This window comes from Rhodamnia argentea, chromosome 4 (genome assembly GCF_020921035.1).
Source record: "Rhodamnia argentea isolate NSW1041297 chromosome 4, ASM2092103v1, whole genome shotgun sequence".
NCBI classification, from domain to species: Eukaryota; Viridiplantae; Streptophyta; class Magnoliopsida; order Myrtales; family Myrtaceae; genus Rhodamnia; species Rhodamnia argentea.
Window position 1 is genome coordinate 20,773,043 of NC_063153.1, and position 25,850 is coordinate 20,798,892.

At 40.5% G+C, this 25,850-nt stretch overlaps 2 protein-coding genes across 3 annotated transcripts; both read right to left on the reverse strand.

The window, feature by feature from the left end:
* Nucleotides 1–1,705: 1,705 nt before the first annotated feature.
* Nucleotides 1,706–7,335, reverse strand: LOC115741074 (histone deacetylase 2). The gene is made up of 13 exons (XM_048278150.1): nucleotides 6,973–7,335; nucleotides 6,848–6,903; nucleotides 5,702–5,819; nucleotides 4,978–5,040; nucleotides 4,663–4,731; nucleotides 4,426–4,592; nucleotides 4,238–4,302; nucleotides 4,114–4,160; nucleotides 3,977–4,021; nucleotides 3,823–3,873; nucleotides 3,140–3,226; nucleotides 2,918–3,005; nucleotides 1,706–2,206 (listed from the first exon to the last, which is right to left on the reverse strand). Exons 1-13 carry the CDS (start codon nucleotides 7,096–7,098, stop codon nucleotides 2,118–2,120), a joined length of 1,071 nt encoding a protein of 356 aa, XP_048134107.1. The 5' UTR covers nucleotides 7,099–7,335; the 3' UTR covers nucleotides 1,706–2,117.
* Nucleotides 7,336–9,552: 2,217 nt separating this feature from the next.
* Nucleotides 9,553–17,835, reverse strand: LOC115741044 (probable serine/threonine-protein kinase SIS8). 2 transcript variants are annotated; one of them, XM_048277824.1, is made up of 14 exons: nucleotides 17,160–17,835; nucleotides 15,716–16,156; nucleotides 15,412–15,521; nucleotides 13,960–14,777; nucleotides 13,658–13,819; nucleotides 12,121–12,161; nucleotides 11,754–11,822; nucleotides 11,571–11,671; nucleotides 11,350–11,428; nucleotides 10,993–11,091; nucleotides 10,827–10,895; nucleotides 10,652–10,701; nucleotides 10,383–10,559; nucleotides 9,553–10,135 (listed from the first exon to the last, which is right to left on the reverse strand). In XM_048277824.1, the coding sequence occupies exons 1-14, from the start codon at nucleotides 17,571–17,573 to the stop codon at nucleotides 10,042–10,044; spliced, it is 2,724 nt and encodes a 907-aa protein (XP_048133781.1). In that variant the 5' UTR covers nucleotides 17,574–17,835; the 3' UTR covers nucleotides 9,553–10,041. The 2 variants fall into 2 exon arrangements, with proteins under 2 accessions (XP_048133781.1, XP_030530610.2); XM_030674750.2 differs by having other exon boundaries at nucleotides 13,658–13,882.
* Between the last annotated feature and the right edge of the window lie 8,015 nt (nucleotides 17,836–25,850).

Below are 25,850 nucleotides of genomic sequence, written 5' to 3' on the forward strand. Positions count from 1 at the left end.
AACAGATTTCCCTACAAGATTGATTTCTAGCAGAGAAATCCAAAAATAGAAGTGATTTCATGCGCACCCTTAGCTACCAAGGGTAACTTATTTAGGAGGCAAATATTACCTCATTCCCTTTGCAGCCTCTGTAATCAAAGCCCTGAAACAGTAAAGCACGTTTTTTTCTTCTTTGCCTTTGGACGAGGAGAATCTGGAAAGACACGACTCTGAACATCAATATCTCCCCTTAGGGTCTACCGCGATTTGAAGGGTGGTTAGCAGAATTGAAACATACCTCAGTCTCCTTCGAGCTCTTGGTATCTGTTCTCTGGCAAATCTGGAAAGCTCGAAACCACTCTGTTTTTCGAGCACAAGAGCCAGATCCATAGCAGGTGGTGGATGAAGCTGTTGCAATGCAGCGAAATCTCGATCGATGGCTACCTACGAGGAAGAAAACTCGAGGTGTAGCAAGCTTTCGCCTCCATCAATGACGGCCACCAGAGCCGGGAAAGCTCAAAATAAACATGGAAGGAGCTTATTTGGCGGGAACAAATGAAGGCGCCGTGGCTGGTGTCTGCCATGATAGCTCTGGGAGGCTAATTGAGGGATTCGCGAGGTCGATCAAGGCGCCTTCAGCAGCTCAGGCGGAGGTGCAAGCCATGGTGTAATCCCTAAGGTACTTCTCCAGGCGAACTGAAGTCCCACTTGAACTGGAATCAAATCATTCTAATATGATTAGTGCACTAACTTGCGGAGCACATATCAACTGGGAATTACAAGGTCTCATCGCACGAGCCCATTCCCTTCTCAAAGCTTTCAAGAATATAAAGCTGGTCCATATAAATAAAGAATCCAATAGAGTTGCTGATTGGATTGCAAAGGCACAGTGTAAAAACCGATTGCCTTGAAATTGGGTGTTGAACCCCCTCTACGGCCCTTTTGGAGCTTCTTTGTTCTGAAGCAAATCAAGTGTATCCAAACTTATTTCTAGTAATGAAAGCCTTTGTTTTTTGGCCAAAAAGAAAAAAGAAACCCCTCAACCGTGTGGCACGCAAGACGTTCGGAGTCCGTGTGTGCAATTTCAAGTCAAAATAGGCCGGATATACTCCATTAACAAATTGTCAAAAAATTTAAGATTAAATTAGCATAATTAAAAAAAATTATGACTGAATTAATGCAAATACAATAAATACTTTTCTCTTTTAATATGGTACCAAAGTTGGACTCTGCCTCAAATTCATCACACGAGGCTCTCTGCTCTTCAATTCTACGTAATCGCTCTCGATCCAATTTCTGGGTGAGGAGAGTGTTAAAATATCATATCGCTTTTCTATAAAACTCCAGCGAGGAATATATTCACGTGATTTAAGTTCTTAATTGGATTATATTCCATAATCAATCGACAAGGTCAAGGAACAAAAACATAGACAAATGGTCAAATTAATATTCTTTTTTATGAAGTCTATAGTGAAGGAGAGATATTATCTTTATTTTCACTCTCGTGTCTTGCAGCAACTATTCTGGCATTTCACCATTTGATCCTCTACTCGAAGCCAACTCTAATTTTCGGCTTGTGAGCATCAAGTAAGCTTCCTACACAAACATTATGAATCTACAGTACATGTACAGTTTGTACACATATATTTATCTTCACTCGAAATCTTCCGAGTAAACAAGCTGTTTTCTGTCGCTGCAAGCCATACAACCATGAAAGCATGACATATCTCCCTCCAATCAACTATCCATGAATACGGCCATGTTCTTAATGGCACGTTAACAGCAATGTCTTAACTCAATTTATAAGATCTCCAGGCGAGAGGAATACCGAATACCGTTTGCAGAGATACCTAACGGGTAAATCTACGTTGTGTAACGAGATTCGCATGAAGAGCGTCTTCTTTTCCACACGTATACATAGTTACAAAGTCATCCAACACGTACAAGGCTCCCTTTTCATGCAGCAGACGTGAAAGTAGCAAAGGCTTCCTCAGAATAAGCACCGTAGTGTAAGGAACGGGACCTTGTCTTCGTACGGCTCTCTTGTGTCAGGGGCCAACTAAACTTAGCTTTGACTTTCTTCACAAGTAACTTAAAGAGTCGGCAACTGAACTTGCATCTCAAGATCATGCTCTTGCTCAGGGAGTCTCCATATCTATTAAGCATTTCTTTGAAAGATTAACTATGGAATCCGCAATGACCCTAGCGCTGGACTTCATGTAGCCACCTGAGACAGAAAAACAGAAATCAATTTGCACTAGTCAAAGCTCCAGAAGGAATTTCACGAGTTGAACCACTCCTTGAGTCTTCAAGATCATCCCCCGTCCGAGACAAAAAATGGCCTAGGCTAGGCTAATTACGTATGTGATGGAAATACTTTTGAATGCACAACCCGCTATGCCAAGCATCTTTTGAAAATTCCCCGCCAGCTATCAGATGGTGGCTCTCGGAAAGTAACTTTATACAAGGCAAAAGCAAAACACAGCTTGTAGAAAAACATTCTCTTTGTCACATCTCACCACTGGAAGGTTCTTCGTTGATCAAGACAGACAATAATAACCAAACCTTATCCCACGAATAGTGGTCGGCTATGTGAACCCTATTACACCACTGCTCAATCCTTCATTAGATTCTTTGTGACCAATAAATGCTCCATATCTTTCTTTATTGTCTCCTTCCACATCCCTTTAGGCCTTCCCTTGCCCCTTCTAAACTATGTATCGTTCACTTGTCCACATCTCCTCACTGGGGAATCTGGCATTCGTTCAACATGGCCAAAACAATCTCTCTCTCTCTCTCTCGCGCGCGCGCGCGCAAAATCTCCCCCTTATGCATGTCTCACAGTGCAAGAATTACTTCTAAGTCAAACTACATGCAAATACAGCTTATGCCTACCAAAGCTATAATTGGTTTAACAGAGTAGGGAGGTGGAGCGCACCTGATGTAACCATCACAATGGGGATGCTTCTCTCACGAGCAAACCGAAAAACTTTCTCATCTCTGCTGGTTATTCCGTCTGGAGTGATCTGCACAGCCCATCAAGCATGAATAGATAGGGTAAGAAAGTGACATCAGATCTAACACCAAGACCAGAAAGAAAAATCACTAAGTTCGACCAAAAAAAAAAGATCTATACAATAAACAAATGCAAGATAAATACCTTCAACCTGCCCAATGGATCACCTTCAAGAATATCAGTGCCAGCATTGTAAACCACTAATTCAGGATCAAATGCACGCGCAGCAACCTAAAATGATGTTATATACATCAGAACAATTGCTAAATGAAGTTACCACCATGTAGACTTTCAGTTTCACCAACTGCAAGGATGGCATCCTGAAACATCTCCTCAGATGATAAGCTCTTTAAAAAAGATAGTAAATGTGAAATAATCAAGAATTAGGTCTTTGATACTAAGAAGTTATGAAGTAAGCAAAAAGCTACTGATAGCATTGCTTTAGGCAATTTACAGAATAAGCTACTGATAGCATTGCTTTAGGCAATTTACAGAATTTTTACCTAAAGCTGCAGTACATTCTAATCAACTTGTGCAGAACGACTTTTGCATTATGTAGTCAAATCAAAATCAGAGAGATGATGCTAATTAACTAGACAGAGGGAAAAACAAGTATAATGAAAATACAAGCTCGACCATGTTTCATTCAAGCTCAAAACATAAGGCGCTGAGAAAGACATTTTACAGAAAATAGAAATTTACAAGAGATTTGTAGTTCAAGTAGAAAATTTCAATATTAGTGAGTTAATTGCAAGTGAATGGGCAGCCTGACCCGCGAGAAAATGTTGCAAAAGTTGAAGAACTGACAAGAAAGCGTAAAGCAATACCTCAAGCGCTTCATCTAATTTCTTTAAGTAGGCAGTTGAAGAGGTCCCAGACTGTTCAAATTTATTCCACAGGGAAGAAAAACTATCACAACCATGAAAATAATTAAGTAGTAGGAACTAAGACATTGAAGTTGAAACTTGCACTACCACTTACCATTACTTCGACTTTCTGATTAATGTATCTCCTGGCCTCATAATCCTGGTCATGTGGAGGGAAAAATCAATGAACAGGATATATTATCATGCCAAGACCTAAGCAACTGATTTTAAGCAGGTAGACTTGTGACTTACAAATGGATATATCTGAGGATTAAACATATCCAGTATATAAACTCGTCCTGTTTGTAGAAAAACAATGAAGGTGCACTGAAAAGGTCGAATAAAACAAGAACTGTGACCAAAGTGATAAGCATACTATCATGAGCAAAATCTGTTTCATGTCCATTTCCTTGATGCGCGTCAAGATCAATTATCATCACCCTGCACCAAATCCCAAACTGAGATCAAAGGCCACTCTAAAACTTGGGGGACACGTAACCAAGAAACAAGACACTCACTATTGGAAGAAAGTCCATCATCCATCTGAAAAGCACCCACATGTACCTTGATATATTTAAGCGAGCAAACGCAAAGTGTATGCAAAGAGATATGTCAGCGTAAGTGCAAAATCCGCCTCCTTGATCCGCAGAACAATGGTGGAACCCTCCTCCCACATTGATGGCCCATCCTCGCTCCTTTGCAAGCTTTGCTGCCAAAATAGTTCCCCCCACCTGGAAAGAAATGCAGAAAATGAAGAAAATAGGAGATAGACCCAAAAATTAATATTAATCACTAACAAACCTGCTTGCGGAATGGTCGAAGAACTTTCTGATCAACAAGGCAATTGGGCAATAATGCAACAGGGGGTACCTGCCAAACAGGATGATCCAAATTAGTAAAGTTTAGACAAGTAGTAGAAGCGCAAGAATGTCCCACGAAGCTCATATGCTTTCACTTATGTGTTCCAGTTATTACTGTAAATATATGTGAATCCTCTCAATATAAAGACCTTAATATCATGTTGGAATGTGAAGAAGCCATCATCAGCAAAAGTAGATGACACTTCAAAACTCGAAATGAACAAGTTAGTGCACATATGGAAGACATTCAACTTACCTCAATTATCATGGCAACTCTAGCACTGCTCTTCAAACTATTCAAATATGACTCAGAATGAACCTGTATCGGTATATTGAGATTTCATCAGTCCATTTATCTGATATAACAAGTGATAAGTGAACCTCTGACACCCAGTTCAAAGTTCAATAAAGCTACATCATGTCTGGGTACCAAATCGAAGCACAATGAACTAGTATTTTTTTTCTTACTTTTTGTCTTGTGGGGAGAACTAGTAAATATTGACAGTGGCATCTTCCCATCAAGCTTTATAAGAATCTGAGACACCTCAAGATTGTAACCTAGAATGATGTTCAAAAATTGGATACCCAATGATGCAAGTTTAACAAGCTATTCTTTTTTTTTTTTTTGGGTTGGATAACTAACAGAAATTTTTTTTTTTTTTGGCTGAATGATAACAAACAGATTGAAGAGGACCTCTTTTGAACTTGTTCTCTGCTCATGCCTCCCATGCCATAAGGCCTTTTAACAAACTAGAAAACATAATGTCTTCAAACTAACTTCTATAGCCATAACTCGTCAGGCTTAAAACGGGCTGGTCTTAAGATGTACTAATAACTCCATTTATTAGAGCAAATAATTTCCATCGATTACACTGTAACAACAATAGCAAAAGTAAACCAGAACACAATGAGTGAATGAACATAAACGTGAACGGCGAGGAGACTGATTAGGTGGCTCAATTATGCAATAGAGTGCATACCACAACGAGATCCTCCTTTGAAGCTTCCAAAGGCTCGACAATGCGGCCTTTTACTAAAGCACCTTCCGAAATAAGGAACTGGCATATCCGTCCCCATTTGGAAGAGTCGAATGGGTGCCTACAAGGATTACATATATACCTTTGTAGCAGGTAATCATGAAGAGCTTATTCTGATGTTTGTTTAGAGAGGCACACGACAATGGAACAAAGATCAAATCCTCATTGGTTGGTCCTAAGTTAGATCAATCCTCCGGTTCATCGATGTTCCAATATTCATGTACGATGTATGCCAAGCTCATCAACTTTTTTCTTGGCACAGCATCTACAAAAAGGTTTAATCTTATCGCCAACGGTTTAAAGAGAACCTTGCACATTTCCCGAGGGGTGAAAGAGTCTTTGATGAGAACAGCAAACTGTGAGAGTGAAAATCGACAAGTTGATGATGAAGCCGACTAGTCGAAATGTAATGACCACCTTGATAGTCGATTTTTTTTCATATCAAGTAGATAGAAGCAACATGTGCAGGAAAGGCTTTCATAAATTCTCTAATGGTGCATGATCTTGTGCCAAGCATGAGATAGTTCTATATCATAAGAAAGTAAGGAACTCAAAAATCATGAAGAATCCAAAGTCCTCCCTCGGATACTTGACCAACCAACAAAGCTTGTAGTTCTCGATGTTAATATCAGAAGGCGAAGGAGGGACACAAATCAAAGTGCCCAATTCTCTCTCAAGGATAAAGTAACCGAGGAATTTACTGGCACAGGGAGAAACAAAGCATCCCTATGCGAGATTATGTAGCCATCTTTCTTCCCATTGGTGACTAAAACTTGATTTTTAATGGTACAATAGAACGCCTCAAACCAAACTGATAAGCTTTCTTACTTTCTATGCGCTTTTCCTAAGTGAAAAATTCCAGCATCAGCTCCCCGAGAATTAGCATCTAGACAAGACCTCGCTATTACGAATTCGAAGATAACGGACAGCGGCCAATACCAATATGCAAACTATCCCCATCAAAATATCGGGGGAACAGATTAAACTGTCGCAACGAACAAAGCTCAGTTTCCCTCATCATCCACGAGTCTCGTCCAGGAAGCAACAGGAACTTAAACGAAGCATGAACATTCGTATCGGATCACTTACAGTTTCTCAATCCCGAGGAAAGCGATGTCGTAGGAAGGAGAGTAAATCAGCGGCACCTGAGCGATTCGAGGACTCAGTCTTCAGTAAGAACAAAAAGCACGCGCGATGCGCATTAGAGGCGTTACCTTGGAGAGAGGGACTTCGAAGTAGAGCTTGCTCGAGAGAATCCGACGCGTTCGGACATCATCGGCGTCGATCGCGGACGAGGAGGATGACGAAGCCGCGGGATTCGCGGGAGGCAGTGCTGACATCGTGGGTGCGTGTGAGAGAGAGAAAGAGAGAGAAGAACGAGAGCGCCTGACTGGGGAAAGAATCAAAGAGAAGGCCAGACGACCGATCAAATGGATTCTGAGTCGACTCGGGAATTTCCCCGAGTCGTGGCCGAGTCCACCCTGAAACGGGAAAAAGCTCGCTCGGTTGGGAAGCAGGAGGACCCGCGAAGAAAGCGAGGCGAACAATATTACACGTGGCACTACGATGCTGCCATTGGTTTGCAATTTCCGTATTTTATTATTTATATTTGGCCATCGTGGGAAAACTAATTCGCATTATGAAAGGATCTCAAAGTGACGAGGACAGGAAAAGCAAAAGCGAAAAACCTGGATTCCAGTCACTCGACCCATTTGTAGAGAGAGTTTCATAGCTCGTGCTCCCAGTTGAGTCCGCCTTCGAAGGGCCTTGTACATAGTTTCCATAGCTTGACTCTGTTTCTCAATGTTTTCTTGTTTTGGTACGTTCACAGGGCAAAAGCCTCACAAAAAGAGAAAAAGCTATCAAGTACTACATTCTTTCATTCCTTATGTTTCTCCTAAAAAAGGAAAAAAAGCCAACGCCGAAGGCGGAGTGGTCTAGGCGATTTGCCAGTTATGGCACGTCGGTTCGCTAAATTTGGAAGCTTGTCTGTCGTATCAAATTCCAATTTTTTGTTTGGTCGATTACTGTTGTATCAATTCAATTTAAGAGCCTTTGCTTGGACTAGAATTCCTTCATTTAGATTAGAGTACAATTGGGAATTTGATGAATTTCCTTTTCCTATTGAAAGTAGGATGTTTAATTTCGTATGTTTCTTAGTTAAAAGGTTCTCCTATGGATTTCAGTACTATAGTAACGCCTCCTCCTCCTGATTGGCCACTGCTGAAGCCGGCGGTGAATCTAGGTTGCAGTCGGTGGAGCAGACTCTTTGCTGTTGAGATGGTGCATGCCGAAAATGCGGTCATTCCCGACGGCTGATCAACATGTTGGAGAGCTGGGACATTGGTCGATGTTGACCCCGAAGCAATTGCTCTCCATGCCACTAGCCCTCCTGGTCCTAGCGTTCAACGCACAGAAAGCCAGAGTGTTGGAGCTGGAGACGCACAGGAGAACAGGATGGTGATCACAGAAACAGAAAAGTTTGTTTGAGGCCTCAGTGTCGGCGAAGAACCTTGTGAGCCTGATTCGCAAAGACTCTTCAGGAATGAAGCGCCGGTAGCAACATCTGATGGTGAAGGGAAAGACGAGACCGGATGAAAGGTTGGAAGAAAATTGGTTACGATGATGAAGGTCCTGCTAATTGGGAAAAGGAGGAAATTGTCGCGGTCCCCAATAAGATGATTCGTGATGCCGTGTCGGGTAAAGGGTTGTCGGCTGCTCTGAAGCTGCTTGAGCATCAGGGGAGGCTCAATGAAACCATCGGTTTGGGGTGGTCCAAACGCGGATGAGAAGAACGGCGAAGCTATATAGGCAATGTGGATGATGGACGAGAGAGAGAGATCCCCATTGAAAAGACGGACGAGTTTGATCGAACATTAACCACGAAGGAAGCTTTCCGGTTGTGTTCCCGTAGCTTCGTGGTAGAGGTCCTGGCAAAAGAAATCGCGAAAAGCTCATTGAGCAGTACCAGCAAGAGTTGAAGTTGAATTAGATGAACGATGCGGACAATAGCCGGGAGGACCGGGGAAGCTCAAGCTAACACGCAGTATTTTGGTATGCGGTCGATTGTTAAGCCTGGTTCGAAGGAGCGATCCTTGAAGTGGCATTTGCCAGTTTCGAGAAACATGGTGAGGCTTCACGCCCTGCTTGGTGATAGGAAGGTCGAGCATTCCCTCTGAGGAAGAAGCGAAAGCCGGAGCCTACTAACTTGGGAGCACCAAGAAGGCCGAAACCTCGAGGCATTATCCTTCACAGGTACGACTGAAATTGGCAAATTCTGGTCTTCCCGGACTGACAACGAGTTCTCTCCAATCCGGATGGGAATGGTGCATGCATAGTTCGAACATTGACGTTTCGACCAAACTTTTTTGGTTCGACACATTGTTGCATCAGTAAAGTTTAAATTGGACCAGATTCTGTCAATTAAGAGTTGGGTTCTCTTAGGGATTTAATACGTTCTTTCTCCCAACTAGAAGCAAGTTTTGTAATACACATGTTTCCTACTTCATGTTTCTTTGTTAGAAATTTCAGATTTAATCTTGGAGTAGAATTCCGTTTTGAGTCTAAATACCAATGCGTTTCTCGCTATCAATAGAGTTTATGAACAATTACCATATTCTACGATGTTTCTGTGAAGGTTTATGCTAAAGAAACTGTACTTTTTTATCTTGTGATGTCTGAGCGACTTCGAATAATCGTTCATAGAGCGATCTTTCCAGATCCCAATCAGACCAGACTTCCCACCTTGGGCTCATGGACCTTAAATCAGTGCTAAATCCAAAAACGAGAGAGCATCCAAAACAAGCCTCCCTTTTTTCTTTCCCATTCAATTTTTCACAATACCCTGCAGAGATCGACTGTTTACACTTCACAAGTAAGATCTCTACAAGTTACATAATGACCTTTTATTTTTAGTTTTTTTTGTTTGGTTTGTACCTTTTTTTTTTTTTTTTCTGCATTGTTCTTTGCTTCTTGCACTTTCTTACATGAGAATTGACAGTTGCAGGTAATAGTAATAGAACAAAAGCACATTCCAAGTGGGAATCCTCCACTGCACTTTTGCAGCCTGCTTCATTGAAGAGGATGTCCACCTTGTGTTGCTGAATGGAGAGTGCACGTGCCCCCACTTTGACTGAGCCAGCACCTCACGAATAAAAAGACCTTTCTCTCTCTCTACAGTTCCTTTTGCCGAACGAAAACTTCTACCTCCAGCTCTTCGAGCCGAGGATCGAGCATATCTGTCTGACTACGAGCATCACAGGAGCAACAATCCCCCAGTAATGTTACCCGGTAGAATTCTTTCTGTCAACAACCAACCGCTGGAGACGTCTAAGACGGTACATAAGCTGAGTAAAAGAAGGCCGCAAATGTGGCTCCCTGCAAGAGGCAACTTCAAGTCAATGAGTGAAAGCAGCAAAGATTGATTGGGAGTCACAGCACGAAGACTTCCGGTTACCAGATAAATGACTTTGTCGTTCAAAATATTGGTAAAAGTAAGAATAACACAACTAAAAATACAGAAACCAGATCTTGTGTGGGAAATGTCAAGAACCATTCTCAATCAGATAATCCGCATCTTCATATTGACCAGATATATTGCAGAAATTTTAGGCTTAAGACTTACGTTTGCCAACATTCTTGTATTATCTGTGCAACAGGGGGGTCAATTTCCTCTGGGATTTCAAGACGCCTGTTCTGGAAACCAACAGCTCCAACAACTTGCATCGAATTCAACCCCTTCCATGGTATAGACAAGGTTGCCAACTCCCACAGTATCACTCCAAAGCTATAAACATCGCATCTGCAAAATGTATGGATATGTTCACACGACAAATCCAGGAGTAAAATAAAAAAATGATAGAAATGGAACACGACAACATCGCCTACACTTACTTCTCGTTGGCTGGTTCATTCCTTAGAACTTCTGGTGCCATCCACTCCGGCTGTAACAAAATAAGGCCTCATCATTGGGATAGCACAAATGGTTCTCATGATTTCATTTCATCTCTAGGGGGGACATTGGACAATACAGCAATAGGCGTAAATAAATATCACCATTGACATTTACCGTTCCAGCGGTGGACTTTGAAGACAAAAATGTATGGTGCTTCATCCGTGACAAGCCAAAATCACAAACCTGGAAAGGCAAAATGACATATCTTAAAGGTTGCTTCTAAATTCAAGATAAGAGTGCCAAAGTGGGGAAGAAGTGTCCAATCCTTGTTAATGTAAACCTTAACAGCCCAGTTCTTGTCGACGAGGAGATTCGGAGATTTTAGATCTCGATGCACAATAGTTGGGTGGCTTGTGTGCAAGTAATTCATCCCTTTCGCCTGCCAGCAAGGAGAAAAAAAGGCCCAGAAAGGAAGGTGAGGAGGAGCTCATGGATGTAACAGATATCTCACAAAAAAATGTATCTCTGCAGAAACTTGCGGAAGATATGCATGGCCTAAGACAAGCAGGCAATTGGAACATGCACAATGTCATGCACATGTAACTGGAATGAGCTCACGCTCCCCTGCACTCAGAGATCATGAGGAGAGGGAGGCCAGGGAGAGGCAAGGAGAGAGGTTAGTAGGACAATCCCATACCACATCAAGAGCCATTCGCATTCGCCTCCTTTCATCAAGTTGAGGAGTGGGACGATGCAGTAACCGGTATAAACTTCCCCTAAGCAAAATCAAAGTGGAGATTTTATGATTGCAATATCACGTGAAGAAATCAGTCATCAAACGTCTAAACATTTGGAAGGAAGACCAAAACTTGTAGTATAAAGCTATCACTAGTTGAACAGAGTTGTGAACTGGAGAACCTAGGGAGAAATTCCGTCAATATAGAAAAGTGAGGAGGCCGTGTAACTGCTCCCATGAAAAGGACGACGTTAGGATGCCGCAACCTTAACATGATTTCAACCTTGAAAGAAAGCATAAAGTTTGATCAGTTTCATCCCATGAAGGAACTGATACGGTAATGAAATTCAAGGAATTGAACTTACTTCACATTTAAATTGAGCCAATGCTTCCCCCGAAAAATCTTGGTCCAGAAACTTCTTTACAGCAACTTCCTGTCATCAGATACAATGCCAAGAACACCATTACAGAACATGCAACCCAAATTATATGCAGACCATAAAACCAAGCAATCGTGAATTTAAAACTATGTCATACATAAAGAAAAAGTTCATTAGTAAGAGGCCAAGAATTTCTTAAGGGATTGAAGAGCATTTGGTGAGGATTTTTGCTTCACACGACAGAAAAGATTTTAGTCTTTAAGTGACATAAATCACCATAAATCTGACTAAAAGTGAGGCTGGTATCAACTAATGATGAACAATCATGACAGTGAGAATAACTGGTCCTTACAGTCCCATTCCACTCTGCTCGATAGACCTCCCCATATGATCCTGCAAGATAAAACATGAGCAGAACCCATTGCTAGTATTAAATGACAGACAGGCAATTAAAAATCTAGATATTTATTACAAGCACGACTGTTCTTTAATGAAATTCCACATTCAAGTTCAACAATTGTCAGTATGGCAAGAACATGCTCCCAAATAAAATCATTCAGCAAAATACAAATAAACCCTTGTGCTTGCTATATCCTACCATTTCACGAGAAAATTCCCAGCAACCAAAATTCAAAACCAACAAAGAATGCCAAGACAATGTCCAAAGGACACTAGCCAATGCATTTCTTCCTTGCTCCCGAAGCATTTCATCTCCCAATATTCTCTTCCTCATCTCTAGGAGCCTAGGTAAACCTTTCCTCTTTTGGACCTCACCCTTCACTGTAAGGATATGTCAACAAAGGCGCAGGGTAGGTGCTCTCAAAGAGCTTTAAAGCCTACGGGCAAGTAGTTTTTGCAAATCAATAGCTCTCTCCCGGGAGTGAGCAAAAAGGTAAATAAAGACGGTAGCCAAAGACAAGGGATTCCCAAAGGGCTGAGAACAAGCGGAGATGACACATCACAGGCACTGGGCTAAGAGGCAATTGAACAACTCCAGCGAACAGCCCTAACTTACCAAAACATAGAGGAAGGGATAAGGTTTTGAAGGCGGCCTGAATATCAAATCTTCCACTATAGCTCGTAATTTACTCATCTATGTGCATACTAAGGTATAATTAAGCTTACGAAAAGATGGAAATATCCCCCTAAGCTTTAATGTGATCTTTGACAATTTGAAGTGCGCAAAACTACAAATTGTACTATACTCAAAGATGTCAGTTTCATCATATAGATGCAAAATGGAGGACAGTATACCCGTACAATCAAATACAAAAATAAAGAAGCCTTCTTCTGAAAGAAGATATGGATACGCGCCTTTCATCCAATCAGTTTTAACTGACCTTCGTAAAATATTCTCCTTAATTTCAGTATGAACAAGATGCCATTACATACTCTAGCCAAGAAGATCCATTACATTAACATAGACATGAAAAATGCCAAATGGACCCACTTTTAAAGGTTTTTAACAGATGACAAAATGCATCACATGGTCAATCAATTCTAGAGACTAATACATGGAAAGAGAGAACAACTAAGGATTAAGAAAAAGCATTATGAGAAAATAGAAGCACTCAATGCTCAAGCTAGGAGAGAGAAGATATGGCCTTGAAGCAAAAAACCAAAAGTGCACAAAGAAGTCCAATTCCACACCAAGGAAACTAGATAGCAGAGAACAATCTGATGAAAATACCAAATAAGGACTCTTAATAGCTGATAAATGCTGAGCTCGGAATGTAATCGGTCAAGATGCAAGATAGACATCCTATTGTAACGCAATGATCTTCGACATACATTAAAGGCATACACATCTTAGACAGCATTTGAAAAAAATCACTAAGAATTTTCGATCCTCCCAACAGGACTGACAAAGAAAGTGTAAAAGTTCTTACCAATACCAATTCGTTCACCTATCTGAAGATCCTCCCATCTAATGTCACATTCTGCATCCCCACCAAGTGCTGGGTTAATTGTCTCACTGTGACCATTACAGTATATTACATGTGCGCCGCTGGCTCTGGCTCTTTCTTGCCGTTTTGAAGAGGATTGAGCACCTGCATTGTCATAGTTATTACCACTTGTTGTGCACCGGTCAACTTGACTTGGAGAAGAATCACCTGAAACAGAAAGAAGGTCTCCTAAATCAATTCCTTATGCAAGGCGATTCCCAAGTACAAAGACAGGAGAGCCATACCTGAGATCATAGCACTAGTCTGAATCATATTACTGATTCCACTATTAACAAGCACAAACCCTTCACTTGCAACGCCGGAAGGTTCAGAACATAAAGAGTAGCCAGAAGTGGCAGCATCCTTATCCAACTTTACAAGCTTTTCACACAATTCCATGGCATTCATTTCTGATTCACCAGCACAGCTAGGTCTTTCCACTGGTCCAACAACAGTTGAAGGTAAATGATGATCATGACGGGAAAAGAACTTATCCTGATGATGCTGAGACAAAACACCTCCTTCATGTCCTTCAGCCAAGTAGCATCTTTCATGAGCATTTTGTTTGCCAACTTCACGACCATCACCGTCTGAAAATAAATCAGGTGGAGGGGAGGCTCCACTCTCCACCAAAACAGCATGGAGCTTCTGAGCGAATTCTGGATTTTTCGATGCACTGATAACATACTTTGACACCTTTTTTACTTTGACCTTCTGAGATTGTCTTGCTTCTCCGCTGACACTTGGTGGACGTTCCCGTGATTTATGTAGCGAGGGAAGAAGTTTCCCAAAATCATTTTCAAATATTTCAGTTTGATTTCTTTCAGAAAGGATCCTTTCATCCTCTTCTGTGCTATTGCCAAGACGAGATGTGTCTCCTGTATTCAAGTGGCCAATGTGGCAAGGTACCTCAAAATTCAGGCCCACTGCCAGTGTTTGAATTCTAGTGTCAAGCAAATTAGGCGATCTCTCAATATCGGAACACTGTAGACAACTTGCAGGTACCTCAGCAGGAATGAGAGTGCCTGGAGCGGCCATCAAGTCGATTATGTATTCACCGCACCTATTCAACACATTAATCAAAGTAGTGTCAGTTACTTCTATAGACTGGTAGAAGAAATCAATTCAGAATTCGAGATGAGAAAGAGCAGATGACAATGTGCATTACAAGAAAAATTGTCCCGGCCACTAAAAGATTTTAAACCACAGACATCACTACGACACATCACTACGACCCAAGAAACAGTCACAGCTCGTGACACACCATTCTACTGCATAGGATACCCACAATACTGTCATAGGATTCATACAGCGGACTGTACTTAGCGGATAAGGCTTAATTTGTTGTTATTCTTGTTGTTGCTTTTCTATACACTAGTATGATATGATAGAAAGTAACCAATTCTAGGTAATAAGCACCATCGCCATGCTTCAAGTGTCCAGAAAATTAACTACCAACAGAATTGGATAACTCTACTCTCAAAACAATGCAACCCTGCACCCTGAAGCATGAAGGCATACAGAACTTACCAAGAAATTTCAACAAGACTCACTATACGAGCAGCAAGAATGAAAATTAAGGAGGCCAAAAAACAGTTTCAAGGTTACTACAGAAAAGTGAATAAAACTTCTTAAGCAATTTCACCTTTAGCAACAAGTTTAAGATAATCAGAGATGTTACAAAAGCAGATCATCACCTTCCAATTCCAGCATCAATCTTGATCAGATTCACGGCTCCTTCATCAGTGCCAGTGTAGTAGCTTCCTTTTACCAGCTTACAGGGAATATCAAGCCTATCTGCTAGAACCTAGCATTCAAAATAGAGAATGTATGAGGCAAATTTGACATGGGCTTAATACAGACATGTAGGCAAACTTGTAAACTTCACAATCTAGAGAGAGCTCACTGAGAATAGTGAAAATAACAAAAGAGAGAAGCAAAGCCAGGTTATTCTGTCTATCAATCAGTTTACGTCATGAATTGCTTGAAAAACTGTAACACCTTAAAAAGCAAGGCCCTGTGCCGTGAAAGTCCAACATTGAGTAGTCCAAGAGGCAAAATAACAGTTTTGAGTGAACTGCGGAGCTCAGAACTTCTCGTGCTCCACCTCTTCACCATTTCATCAGCATCGCCAACTGGACCGCCCATTCTATTAGCAACCATATCAGCAACTTTCTGAATCAGGCCACTCATAAAAGGACCACATTGAGAAGCTTGACACTCCATAGATAGAGAAACTGCCATTTCCTCGAGCTGTTGAAGCTCAAAATCAACCATGCGGTTCACCAATATCACTTCGTAGTCAACATCATCATAAACAGATAGAGCTTGAAGATCCACAAATAATGGCATCTTTCCTCGTGCAACTACGTCTGATTTGATGCCATACACGTCATAAAATCCATCCATCACCTTTTCATCATAATTGACCACATTATATGTCTGCATTCAATTAAAAAGTAAAGAGTTAAAATTGACTACCAAAAAACTAAGTGTTCAAAGTTTCACAACAATGTGACAAGAGTCACATACAGATTTCATCCCTTTTCAGCTAAAACTTATATAGTACAATTATCTTCTAGTAGGTTTGCCAAATTTACTAAATGATGCAGACGAATGAGGTACAGCAACAAGGTTATTATTAAAGTTCAGAAAATCAGGATTTTCCATTTCAAGGAGTGGTTTTACAATGTGGTAAACAAATTAAGCACGTGAGACAAACGTAACTAGCATTCAATTAGATGGCAATACTGTAATAACACACTGAAAGGGAAAATTTGATTCAGTAAATGCAAATAACAACCAGTCAAAAACTAACTGTAAGATCAAAACATACCATTATTGATATGTAAAATCAGGTTCCTAAACCGAAACATGAGGTTAATGAAAGACAAAAAAGACAGAAATTCAAACGCTCTTATAGAATTTGTGATGCATTTTTAGGCTGAATGGCATAAGCAACACTTAGCCAAGATTTTAGCAGGGAAGCTTATAGGTGAAGCTCCACGACACAAGATTTTTTAAGAAATGACGTAGAGAAATTACAAGACTAAGCATACAAGGATCCTTTTGCTCCATCTAACTGCAAACTTTTCATACCATACATGGAGGGCCTACTTTCTTTTAAATGTTGATTGGCAGTCAATGCAGACAAAATTGGTCGACCAGTTGGTTCTAAAAGGCAATCCCATGGAAGCCAACCGCAGAAAGTGGCATTGCCTGCCAATCAACACTTAGTGACCTAAAGGATGCTGACAAGCATTTGAAACTCAGAAGCAGAATTCCAAATGACCATTTTGATGGATCAGCAACTAGCCTATTACAAAGTACACAACACAATCGCAACAACAACAAAAAACCGATCCAATCTCGATTCAACCTGATTCAAAAGCCACAGAAGTTACTAAAAAAAACCCCTCAAAAACCTAGGGATCAGAAGAATTACCCAATATCGAAGCGAGAGAAACTCCACTAGGGCATTGGGCTCTGCCGGGTTGGCCGCGGGGCAGCCGAGACTAATCCGCTTGGCGGCATCGATCTGAGCCGACTCCTCGGCGTCCTCGCGCACCTCCACGTGATCAGCCGACGACGCGCTGATCGCCAGAGCCAACTGCACCTGGAACTCCTCCTCCAGGAAATTGAAGCCGCCCGCATCATCGCCCGCCGATTCGACCGCGGTCCCCCCCATTGCTCGCGAATCCGACGACGGCAACGGCGACGGCGCCGGATCGGGTACCTGCCCGGGGCTCGCGGCCAAGTTAGGGCTCAGCTCGGGCCGGCTCTCGCCCAGCCTGTGGTGCTCGGGCAGGCCTCCACCGCCGATGTGGAGCTTCCTCAGCAAATGCTTCATCTTCGACATCGATCATCAAGGTCTCATCGATCCATGAACCAAACGCCCAGTAAGTCCTCCAACAATCCCTCAAGACTCAAATCGCCCCTCACGTAAAGGTTGTACACACCGAGCAGAAGTCGTCGGGCTTTGAGTTTTGTCTCTAGGTGATGAACTGGCTTAACCTGCGCACGCTAGGGAGGGAGGAGATTCGCTTAACCTGCGCACTCTTCTTCGTCAAGCTACCACCACTTGAAGAGAGAGAGAGAGAGAGAGAGAGAGATAGAGAGTTAAATTAACCGCTCAACCATTCCCTCCAGTTCAGTGAATGGTCCTATGAACTACAAAATGAAAAATAAAAAAATAGAAATAATTAAAACGAATTACTCCTTAATTAAAAAAAAATATAGAATTTGCTGACGATGGCGATGACGATGACTTTTCTTTTTCCCACTCAGGTGCCACGTGGCAAACTTCATCTAAGTGGATGATGAACAGTCGCTTCGCTTGCCTTTCTTGCAACTTCGTGCTGCTTTGAGCTGCAGGTCAAATTAAAAGTATGTTACGCACATGATTTTTCTTTATTAGGGTCTGTACTTGTAAATTTGCCCTCGATGTCATCCCATGTTGTTGTCTTAAGAATTGGATAAATTAGAAGAGGAAGATGGATATTCCCCCCAAGGATTCTTCTTTTTCCTTTTTTTAATTGAATTAGAAGATTATTTCAAAAATTTATCTAGTTTAGGAAGCGTACTTTGTGAAGCGTGAAATCTAGTACTTAAATACTATCCAACATGATCGCTTGGAGTCAAAATCACAAGGATTTTTTCGGTAAATCCCTCGATCCCATCTTTAATCGAATTGACAAAGATTGTTAGAAAGTACAATCCAAAAGTTTAAACCGATAGATGAAAGCTTGATTTAATATTTAATTAATCTAACACTCTCCCAAACCCTAAATTTGGTCTTTTTGCCTAATATTGAGCATGAATATATTTAATTGAAGAGACAAACGGGGCCTAGAAAGATTTAAACTCAAAACCTCCTACTTTGATATCAAAAGTTTAAGTTTTTACAACGGTTGGCAGTGATCCTACAAAATCTTACAAAAACAAACCTAACTTGATGCACAAAAATTACTTCAAAATAATTAGATAAGCCTCGGGATTGGAGATTGGTCGTAAAACATTGGTGACATCTTTTCATTTAGAGGGTCATTCTAAAGGATGGTGTGATGGACCAAAGCGGAACGAGACGTCCATTCTTATGGGCACTATGCCTAATTCAAGGCACAAGATGGGGTTGAATTGTTGGCCTATTCTTCTCTTGGTAGAGCCACTTTAGCGAGGGAAGCAACCCCCATGCCAAATAAGTCAATGGGCTTTATCCTCCTCCTTCCTCCCATGGCATGTCCCCATGAGAGGATCTTCTCCCTTTCTAGAGGGGGAGAATCACATGCCAACCCTACAATTTTCTTCTTAGCAAAGTCTAGACCCCTAGATTTGTCCCAAAAAAGGAAAAAGTCTAGACCCATAGAGATTAGAGCTACTACCCTACTAAATCGGATGCAAACAAGACGACGGCAAGCGTAACTCGATAGTCAGAATCGTGTAAAAGATCTTCCTTTTAACGGAGAGCTTAGTACAAACAAATTAAGCTTCCCCGATCAAATAATGTTAACATTGCTTTCCATCTAGTGATGGAAGGATGCTATCGCGTCAATAGGCAAAAGCGGCGTCGTCGAGTGTGACCGAGTTCAATTTTATTAATGCAACGAGACTCCAATTTTGGGAGTTTTTGGGCGGACATGTCACGTTCAAGAAAATGGATCCTTCATTAGCATAGCTGGCCTTAGGGTGTTCTTTGTCTTTTATTGCATGATAGTTGCAATACCTCAAAATGCATAATTGGCAAAAAAAAAAAAATGTTATACAAGGTGCGTTTGTTCCGCCGAAGATGAATTTTTTGGAAAATATTTTTCTAAAAAAAAATCGTTTGTATTATTTACAAAAATAAATGATCGAAAAATAATTTCATCCCCCACGAAAAAGTGTAGACATAATTGCTATTTATAATGAAAATTCTTTTTAATGACTGATTTTTTCAAGCGATACAAGTGATTATTTAATCATTCATTTTTCGCGAAAGCCTAAATTGCAGGGCTAGACCAATAATGGCTCACAATTTGATTTTGAGCCGAGGCTTCTTACGTAAGAACCTCTCTCAAGCTTATGCTTGGAGCAAGTTGTCGTTGCCGGACTTGCTTTTAAAATCTAATGCAAGAGCGTATTGTTCTACAAACGAGCTACATTTGAGCACGATATCTATTTGTCCAAACAACATCGTTATGACGGTCACACTTAACCCCGATGTCTCGTTAACTAAAAAAAAGCACGGTTCTTAATCGTCAGTTTCACTCTAGCTCGCTTTCTCGAGACCCTTCGCCTGAGTAAAAGGACCTTAAAAAACGACTCGAAGACCCCGCGACATATGTATGATTACTCGACCTTTCTTTTCCTTGTCATAGCCATCCACCTCCTTAGGAGTTACGCCACTCGAGTCAGATGTTGGTGCCCTCATTCTTCCGGTCGCCATTCTTCGATCGGGCAATAGAAGATTCTGACCAACCGACCACACTAAAAAAGAAGAATAAGTTACTCGATTAAAAGAACCTTAGGTAATAAGAGTAATTGCTCGAATACATTTAGCACCAGCAACATTCAATTTATTACCAAGTGACATCATCTTTAATAAAGTAAGGAATGCTAATTGTCGCCAATAAAAACAAATCCTGTGGAACAAAACGGAGACCGAGAGACTCTTTGCCTTAGCAATCTTTTCATCTGTGCATAAGGCAAAATGACTGCCCAAATCGGAGAAAGCAAATCAAGATTTTGAGGGAATAAAAGGCCATGCCTATTGTAAAACTAGACGTGGCCGGTTCCGTGAAACCGCCGGTTTCGATTCCTAAAAAGGTGGAACCGCCCGGTTCCAGGCCGGTTCCGGTTCCGGTTCGGAATCGCCGGTTCCTAGGCCCAATGATTCTTTTTCCTCGGGCCTCCTCCCTTTCTTTTTTTTTTATTAAAAAAATCGGGTCGGAACCGGCGGTTCCGAGCTGGTTCCCACAATTATGGAATCGTGGGTTGGGTCAACGGGCCGGTTCCGAGCCCCGGTTCATTTTGGCCATGTCTATGTAAAACATTGCAAAGCCTTTCTAACAGGCAGAACGAATTCATCCATGTCATCTCTTTCTAGTCGTAATCTTTTCGGATTCTAGATAACTTTACAAAATTTAACAATGTTTGACGAATGAATTCTCCAAGTTCCTAACCTGAAAATTTGTTTCAAAAAAAAAAAAAACGAGAAGCAGCAGATATATATGTTTTATTCTTAGCGTTCCAAAGAGAATAATCTTCCATGAAACAGTGGGATACCTTCAAAGAGGAGAGATATGAATTGCATGCAATGAGAAGAGATTCAATGCCGACCTTATTCGATTTGCCACCGCGACACAAGGAAATGAGAATTTAGGGCTTGCATGGACCCGCTCCCGCGGGACGGCTTGCACGCGATGCGGCGACATTTTGGCATCAACCTTTGATTTGCCATCGCGACACCACGAAATGAGAAGCGACGACTTGCATGGATCGGCGATTAACGAAGAAGATATCTCATGCCTTTGATTTAGGGCTTGCACTGACTCTCGATCAACGAAGAAGATATCTCATAGCTTTGATTTGGGGCTAGCAAAACTCGCCTATGATCTGGGGCTCAAAACTTGGGACTTGCGTCAAAAAAGAAGGAATAGAACAAAGAGAGACCGTAGGTTTGGGGCAAGAGATGAACGACATCGTTTTGGATCCGTAAATGATCCAAAACGACCCTATTTTGAACACATGGAATATGAGCTTCAAATTATTTGCCCTGCAAGGGAGAGAAATGATTAAAATGAGTCACGTCAGCATTTTCCATTAACCTATTTGGACGGAATTAACCGTCGACTTGATTGCACAAACTTGATAGGTTTTAGGATTTGATTGCACCTTTTTGTAAGTTTTATTACTCAATTGCATTTTCATTATAAGTTTTAGGACTTCTGATTCACTTATCCCATTAATCTATTGCTCTTTTAACTTCAATAAATAAGTCGAGATTACTAGTACGGCTTCAACAACTTGGGGTTCTCAATTCAATCATCCGATGTCGCATGAAAGTTCATTGATTTTGTGACGAGGGAGTGATTCCTTGTGTAATGCGAGAAGCTGCTAGCTGATTCTGAGATGATCGAAGGCAGATTCATTATCGCATTTCTATTGTCAGTTCTATGTCATTTAGCCTTTTTGTATTCGTTGGAGTGTTCCAGAAAAGATGGAATAAACCTTCTTGGTCCTTTGGATCTACCTGACAGAAATATGAAATATATGACTCAAAGAGAAGCAAGCAACATATAGATTCAATATTGTTTATATAGACCGTAGTTCAAAGAATGATGAAGTCGAACACAAAACCGTGAAATTTATGTATATTTCGATGCACACATTAATGAAGAACACACCAGCCTATAAATAGCTATCCTGGGATAACATCTCAATCAAGATATGGATATACACAATCGAAGGAAGATATATGTGCAATATATATGCAATCTCGATCGATGCAATTAATCGATAAAAACATCATACTAATTAATTATCTCTTCCATAGGAAATTATCCCGCATAAGGTGTTAAATATCTCGAACAAAAGCTTACTTATCTCAACGCGATTGTTCATGTATGTATACATTCGAGCATAGATGATTTGTGGTACACCTTACAGAAAATGGTTTTGTTAAGGATTTCAGTGGATGGTACTTTGTGATACTCGCTAACCAGTCAAATGAGAAAAAAAAAAGTGTAAATTTTAGTACCTTGATTTTTCTTGCCAAGTTCGTAATCGATGTTAAATATTCGAGCCGCCGATTCTCGACGCTACCCATTAACATCACATTACACACAATTAAAACGGGTTTGGGCTTGGTATAATCAAGCTTGTGTCATGAACGGTCGCATGCATGCTATAGTAACATTGTTTATATAGACTATAGTTCAAAGAATTATTATAAAAGCCAAGAATGATGCAGCGGAAGAGAGAATTGTGAAATTTGTGTATATTTCGATGTACATATTGATGAAGAATACTTCAAGCCTATGAGGGAAGAAAAATTTGAACTTCCCTTTCTCTTGTTCTCTTAAATTTAGTCATTCTTCATTTACCCGCCCACCTCCCATTTTCCTCGCGTCCATGATCGATAAAATAAAAACATGTTTAGAATGCAAGTGTCATTAAACGTAAAAAAGCTAACTCAATAATACACTTTAATGCGTTATACATATCTGACGTATATTTATAAATCGGTTAATGTATCACGGTTGTGTCGGCATTTGGTAGGGTGGCACTCTTGATACTCACGCTAGTTGTTTCGCATAACCCACTTTATTAGGTGTGTCGTATTCGTGTCGGAGCGGTTCAACTCGTTTAGTAAATGTGTCATTAAACGATCACATCCATGTTACACCCGCCCCGTTTCGACTCCACATAATTAACACGACACTACACAAATTACCAACCTAATCAGTATTCCATATATGTTTTTTTTTTAATTAAATGTGTTTAACAGGTATATCCGCAACATTCTAACGAACGTGAGGAAACTTGCTATCATCTAAGAATTTGGAGTGTTATCATAATTAAAGACTATCTATCGATCTATACTCATATAGTCATATTTTCGCTCTAGTCTCATATATTCACGTATTTCTTATATGGGAACTACTTTTAAGCACGATGTTTATTAGTCCAAATAGCACCGTCGTCACGATCAGACTTAACCCTAATGACTCGTTAACTGACGAGCATGGTCCACAGTTATCAGTATCACTCTTGCTCCCTATCTCGAGGATCCTTCGCCTAAGTAGACGGAGCATAAGAAACGACTCAAAGACTCGCAACGCAAGCAGACGAGTCGTAACACCGATCTATCGGCACGACAGGGTGCTCCTAACTCGAAGAAATAAGTCAAGCGTACGAGCGAGACTGCAACAACGTCGAGTTCTTATGTCAATCAATCCATGTCGCATGAACATTCGTGATTTCGTAAGGAGGCAATCATTCCTTGTATATGTAATGGGCGCCGTGATGGTTTCACTTTGAGTGGATCGCGATTGATAAAACTTTACGTATTAAAAAGCTCACCACATCCGTAATTTTCGTCTCAAATGCCGTACGAGATTGTCGGAGAACGTGAGGAGAAGCGGCTTGTTGGCTTGAGACGATCAAAGACAGACGGAATGAACCTTTTTGGTTCTTGGGACCTGACTGAAATATATAATTCATAGAAGCAACCATCAAAGATCCAACATTATTTTATAGGCTATGGTTCAAAAGATGACTAAGTAAAGTATTTTGCCAAATTGTGATTGATGATACTTGCTACCCAACCAAATGAAAAAACCATCCAAATTTTTTAATGAGCTGACTTTTCTCGTTGCGTGAGTAATCAATACCAATGTTCAACCTAATAATTCTCGACGCGGCTCATTAACGTGACATTACGTGCAATTACCCAGGTTTAGATTTGGCATAAACGAGTGCGTGTGTGATGAACATGTCGGATTGTTCATGACCCAACAGTAATCGTGTCTCGTGTGGATCGACTCGCTTAATTCGTTTAGACATGAAATGCTCAACTATTTGGCAAAACAAACAGAGTCTAATTTTCTTTCGTTCTTTCTCTCTACGTCTTGGTATTTGTCCAGTATCAAATCTAAGCATTCATTGAGTTTTTTTTTTTTTTTTTGGTCCAAGCATTCATTGAGTTTGAACATTTATGTAATGTCAAAATTTTAAAATATATCTTAAAACTTATGATTTTTTTTTCTTATTTTTATTTTTAGTCTATCATATCTCAAACTGTCACCTATTTGACTTTTGCTCTGTCTTTGTACGTAACACGGGAGTCAAATCCCTTACCTATGATACTAGTGCCCCCGCCTCTTAATCTATTATCAGCACGGCCACATGCCTATTGACATTATGAATTTTGTTGACATGTGGATTGGAGAATAGTTTTAGATTCTGTTTTTTTTTTTTTGTGAAAAATGTGGGATTTTTGGAAATATACAGAAAAGTCGTTTTTCAGGAAAATAATCACCTTTTTCAGGAAAATAACCATATTTTTCGGTGTTTGGCTAAAAACTAAAAACGAACTGGAAAATATTTTCCACCGTTTAGTATAAAAAATTATTTTTTGCCATACGTGTCTCGTAAGAGAAAGTATAAAAGAGATTGAGGATGAAGATGAGACAACTTAGAAGTTTTTTTTTTTTTTTTTGGGGTCAAAACAGAACTTACAAGTTTTTTTATTGGTCGAATAACCTAGAAGTTCAATGGTGCATGTATATCATAATCTTCAATGCCCGCAATTCACGTAATTATCAAAATAAAGGGTTTTTTTTTTTTTTTTAACTTCTTTGGCACGTTTGCAGTACTGCTCCAACGTGGGCGGGCGGAAAAATAGAAGAGCTTTGAAAACAATACTTTGCATGAAGTGACGGTCTGACATGGTTCTCGAAATGTCAAGATTTCGCGGACTATCTTCAGCACGCAAAGAAGAGAGCTTTCGTATGGCCACCGTCTGGAGGCGTTATGAGATCTTGGTGACCGGCAAACGAGCCGTCTCTCGGATGTGGAGCTCGGCCACGGCCACGGTTGGCGAGGCAAGCCTCACTCACTCGAGGCCAAGCCTGGCTAAGCCAGATTCAATGATGCCGAGGCTTTGCTGGAGCCGGCAAGATTCGGCCTAAGCTCTTTGGCCTCCTGCAAGGCCTCCCCTCGCTTGTGGCCGGTCGCCGGCCATCGCCGTGACAAGTGACTTGCCGACGAAGAAATTAAAGAAGAAAGGAAAAAAAAAGAGAAAAAAAATTAAAGAAGTAATTAAAAAATGATTTTTATTCAAAAAAATAAAAATTTTGATTTTTGAAAAAATAAATAAAAATGAAAAGAAAGTAACAAAATAATTGAAAAGAAAAAATATGTGGAAGAGAGAAGGAAAGAAAGATGAGGAAAATATTTTCCTCTTCTCAAAAAAAGAAAATATTTTCTTCACGTTTGAAGGGATTTTTTTTCATAGAAGAAAAATATTTTCCTAGACTAGCTTATTTTTCGCTTTCAAATATCGAAAAATGCAAAAAATATTTTTTAAAAAATTATTTTCTGCGAAACAAACGAAACGTTAATAATGTTTTTTCCAAAACTCAAAACGTCTTTC

Coding starts and splice junctions, on each gene's coding strand:
- LOC115741074 (XM_048278150.1), bottom strand. CDS start 7,098: ATGTCAGCACTGCCTCCCGCGAATCCCGCGGCTTCGTCATCCTCCTCG. Junction 4,593..4,662: donor TTCGACCATTCCGCAAGCAG/GTTTGTTAGTGA, acceptor ATTTCTTTCCAG/GTGGGGGGAACTATTTTGGC. Junction 4,161..4,237: donor AACAGATTTTGCTCATGATA/GTATGCTTATCA, acceptor TTCTACAAACAG/GACGAGTTTATATACTGGAT.
- LOC115741044 (XM_030674750.2), bottom strand. CDS start 17,573: ATGTCGAAGATGAAGCATTTGCTGAGGAAGCTCCACATCGGCGGTGGA. Junction 11,672..11,753: donor TGGCTCAATTTAAATGTGAA/GTAAGTTCAATT, acceptor CTTTCTTTCAAG/GTTGAAATCATGTTAAGGTT. Junction 11,429..11,570: donor TTGACGGAATTTCTCCCTAG/GTTCTCCAGTTC, acceptor GATTTTGCTTAG/GGGAAGTTTATACCGGTTAC.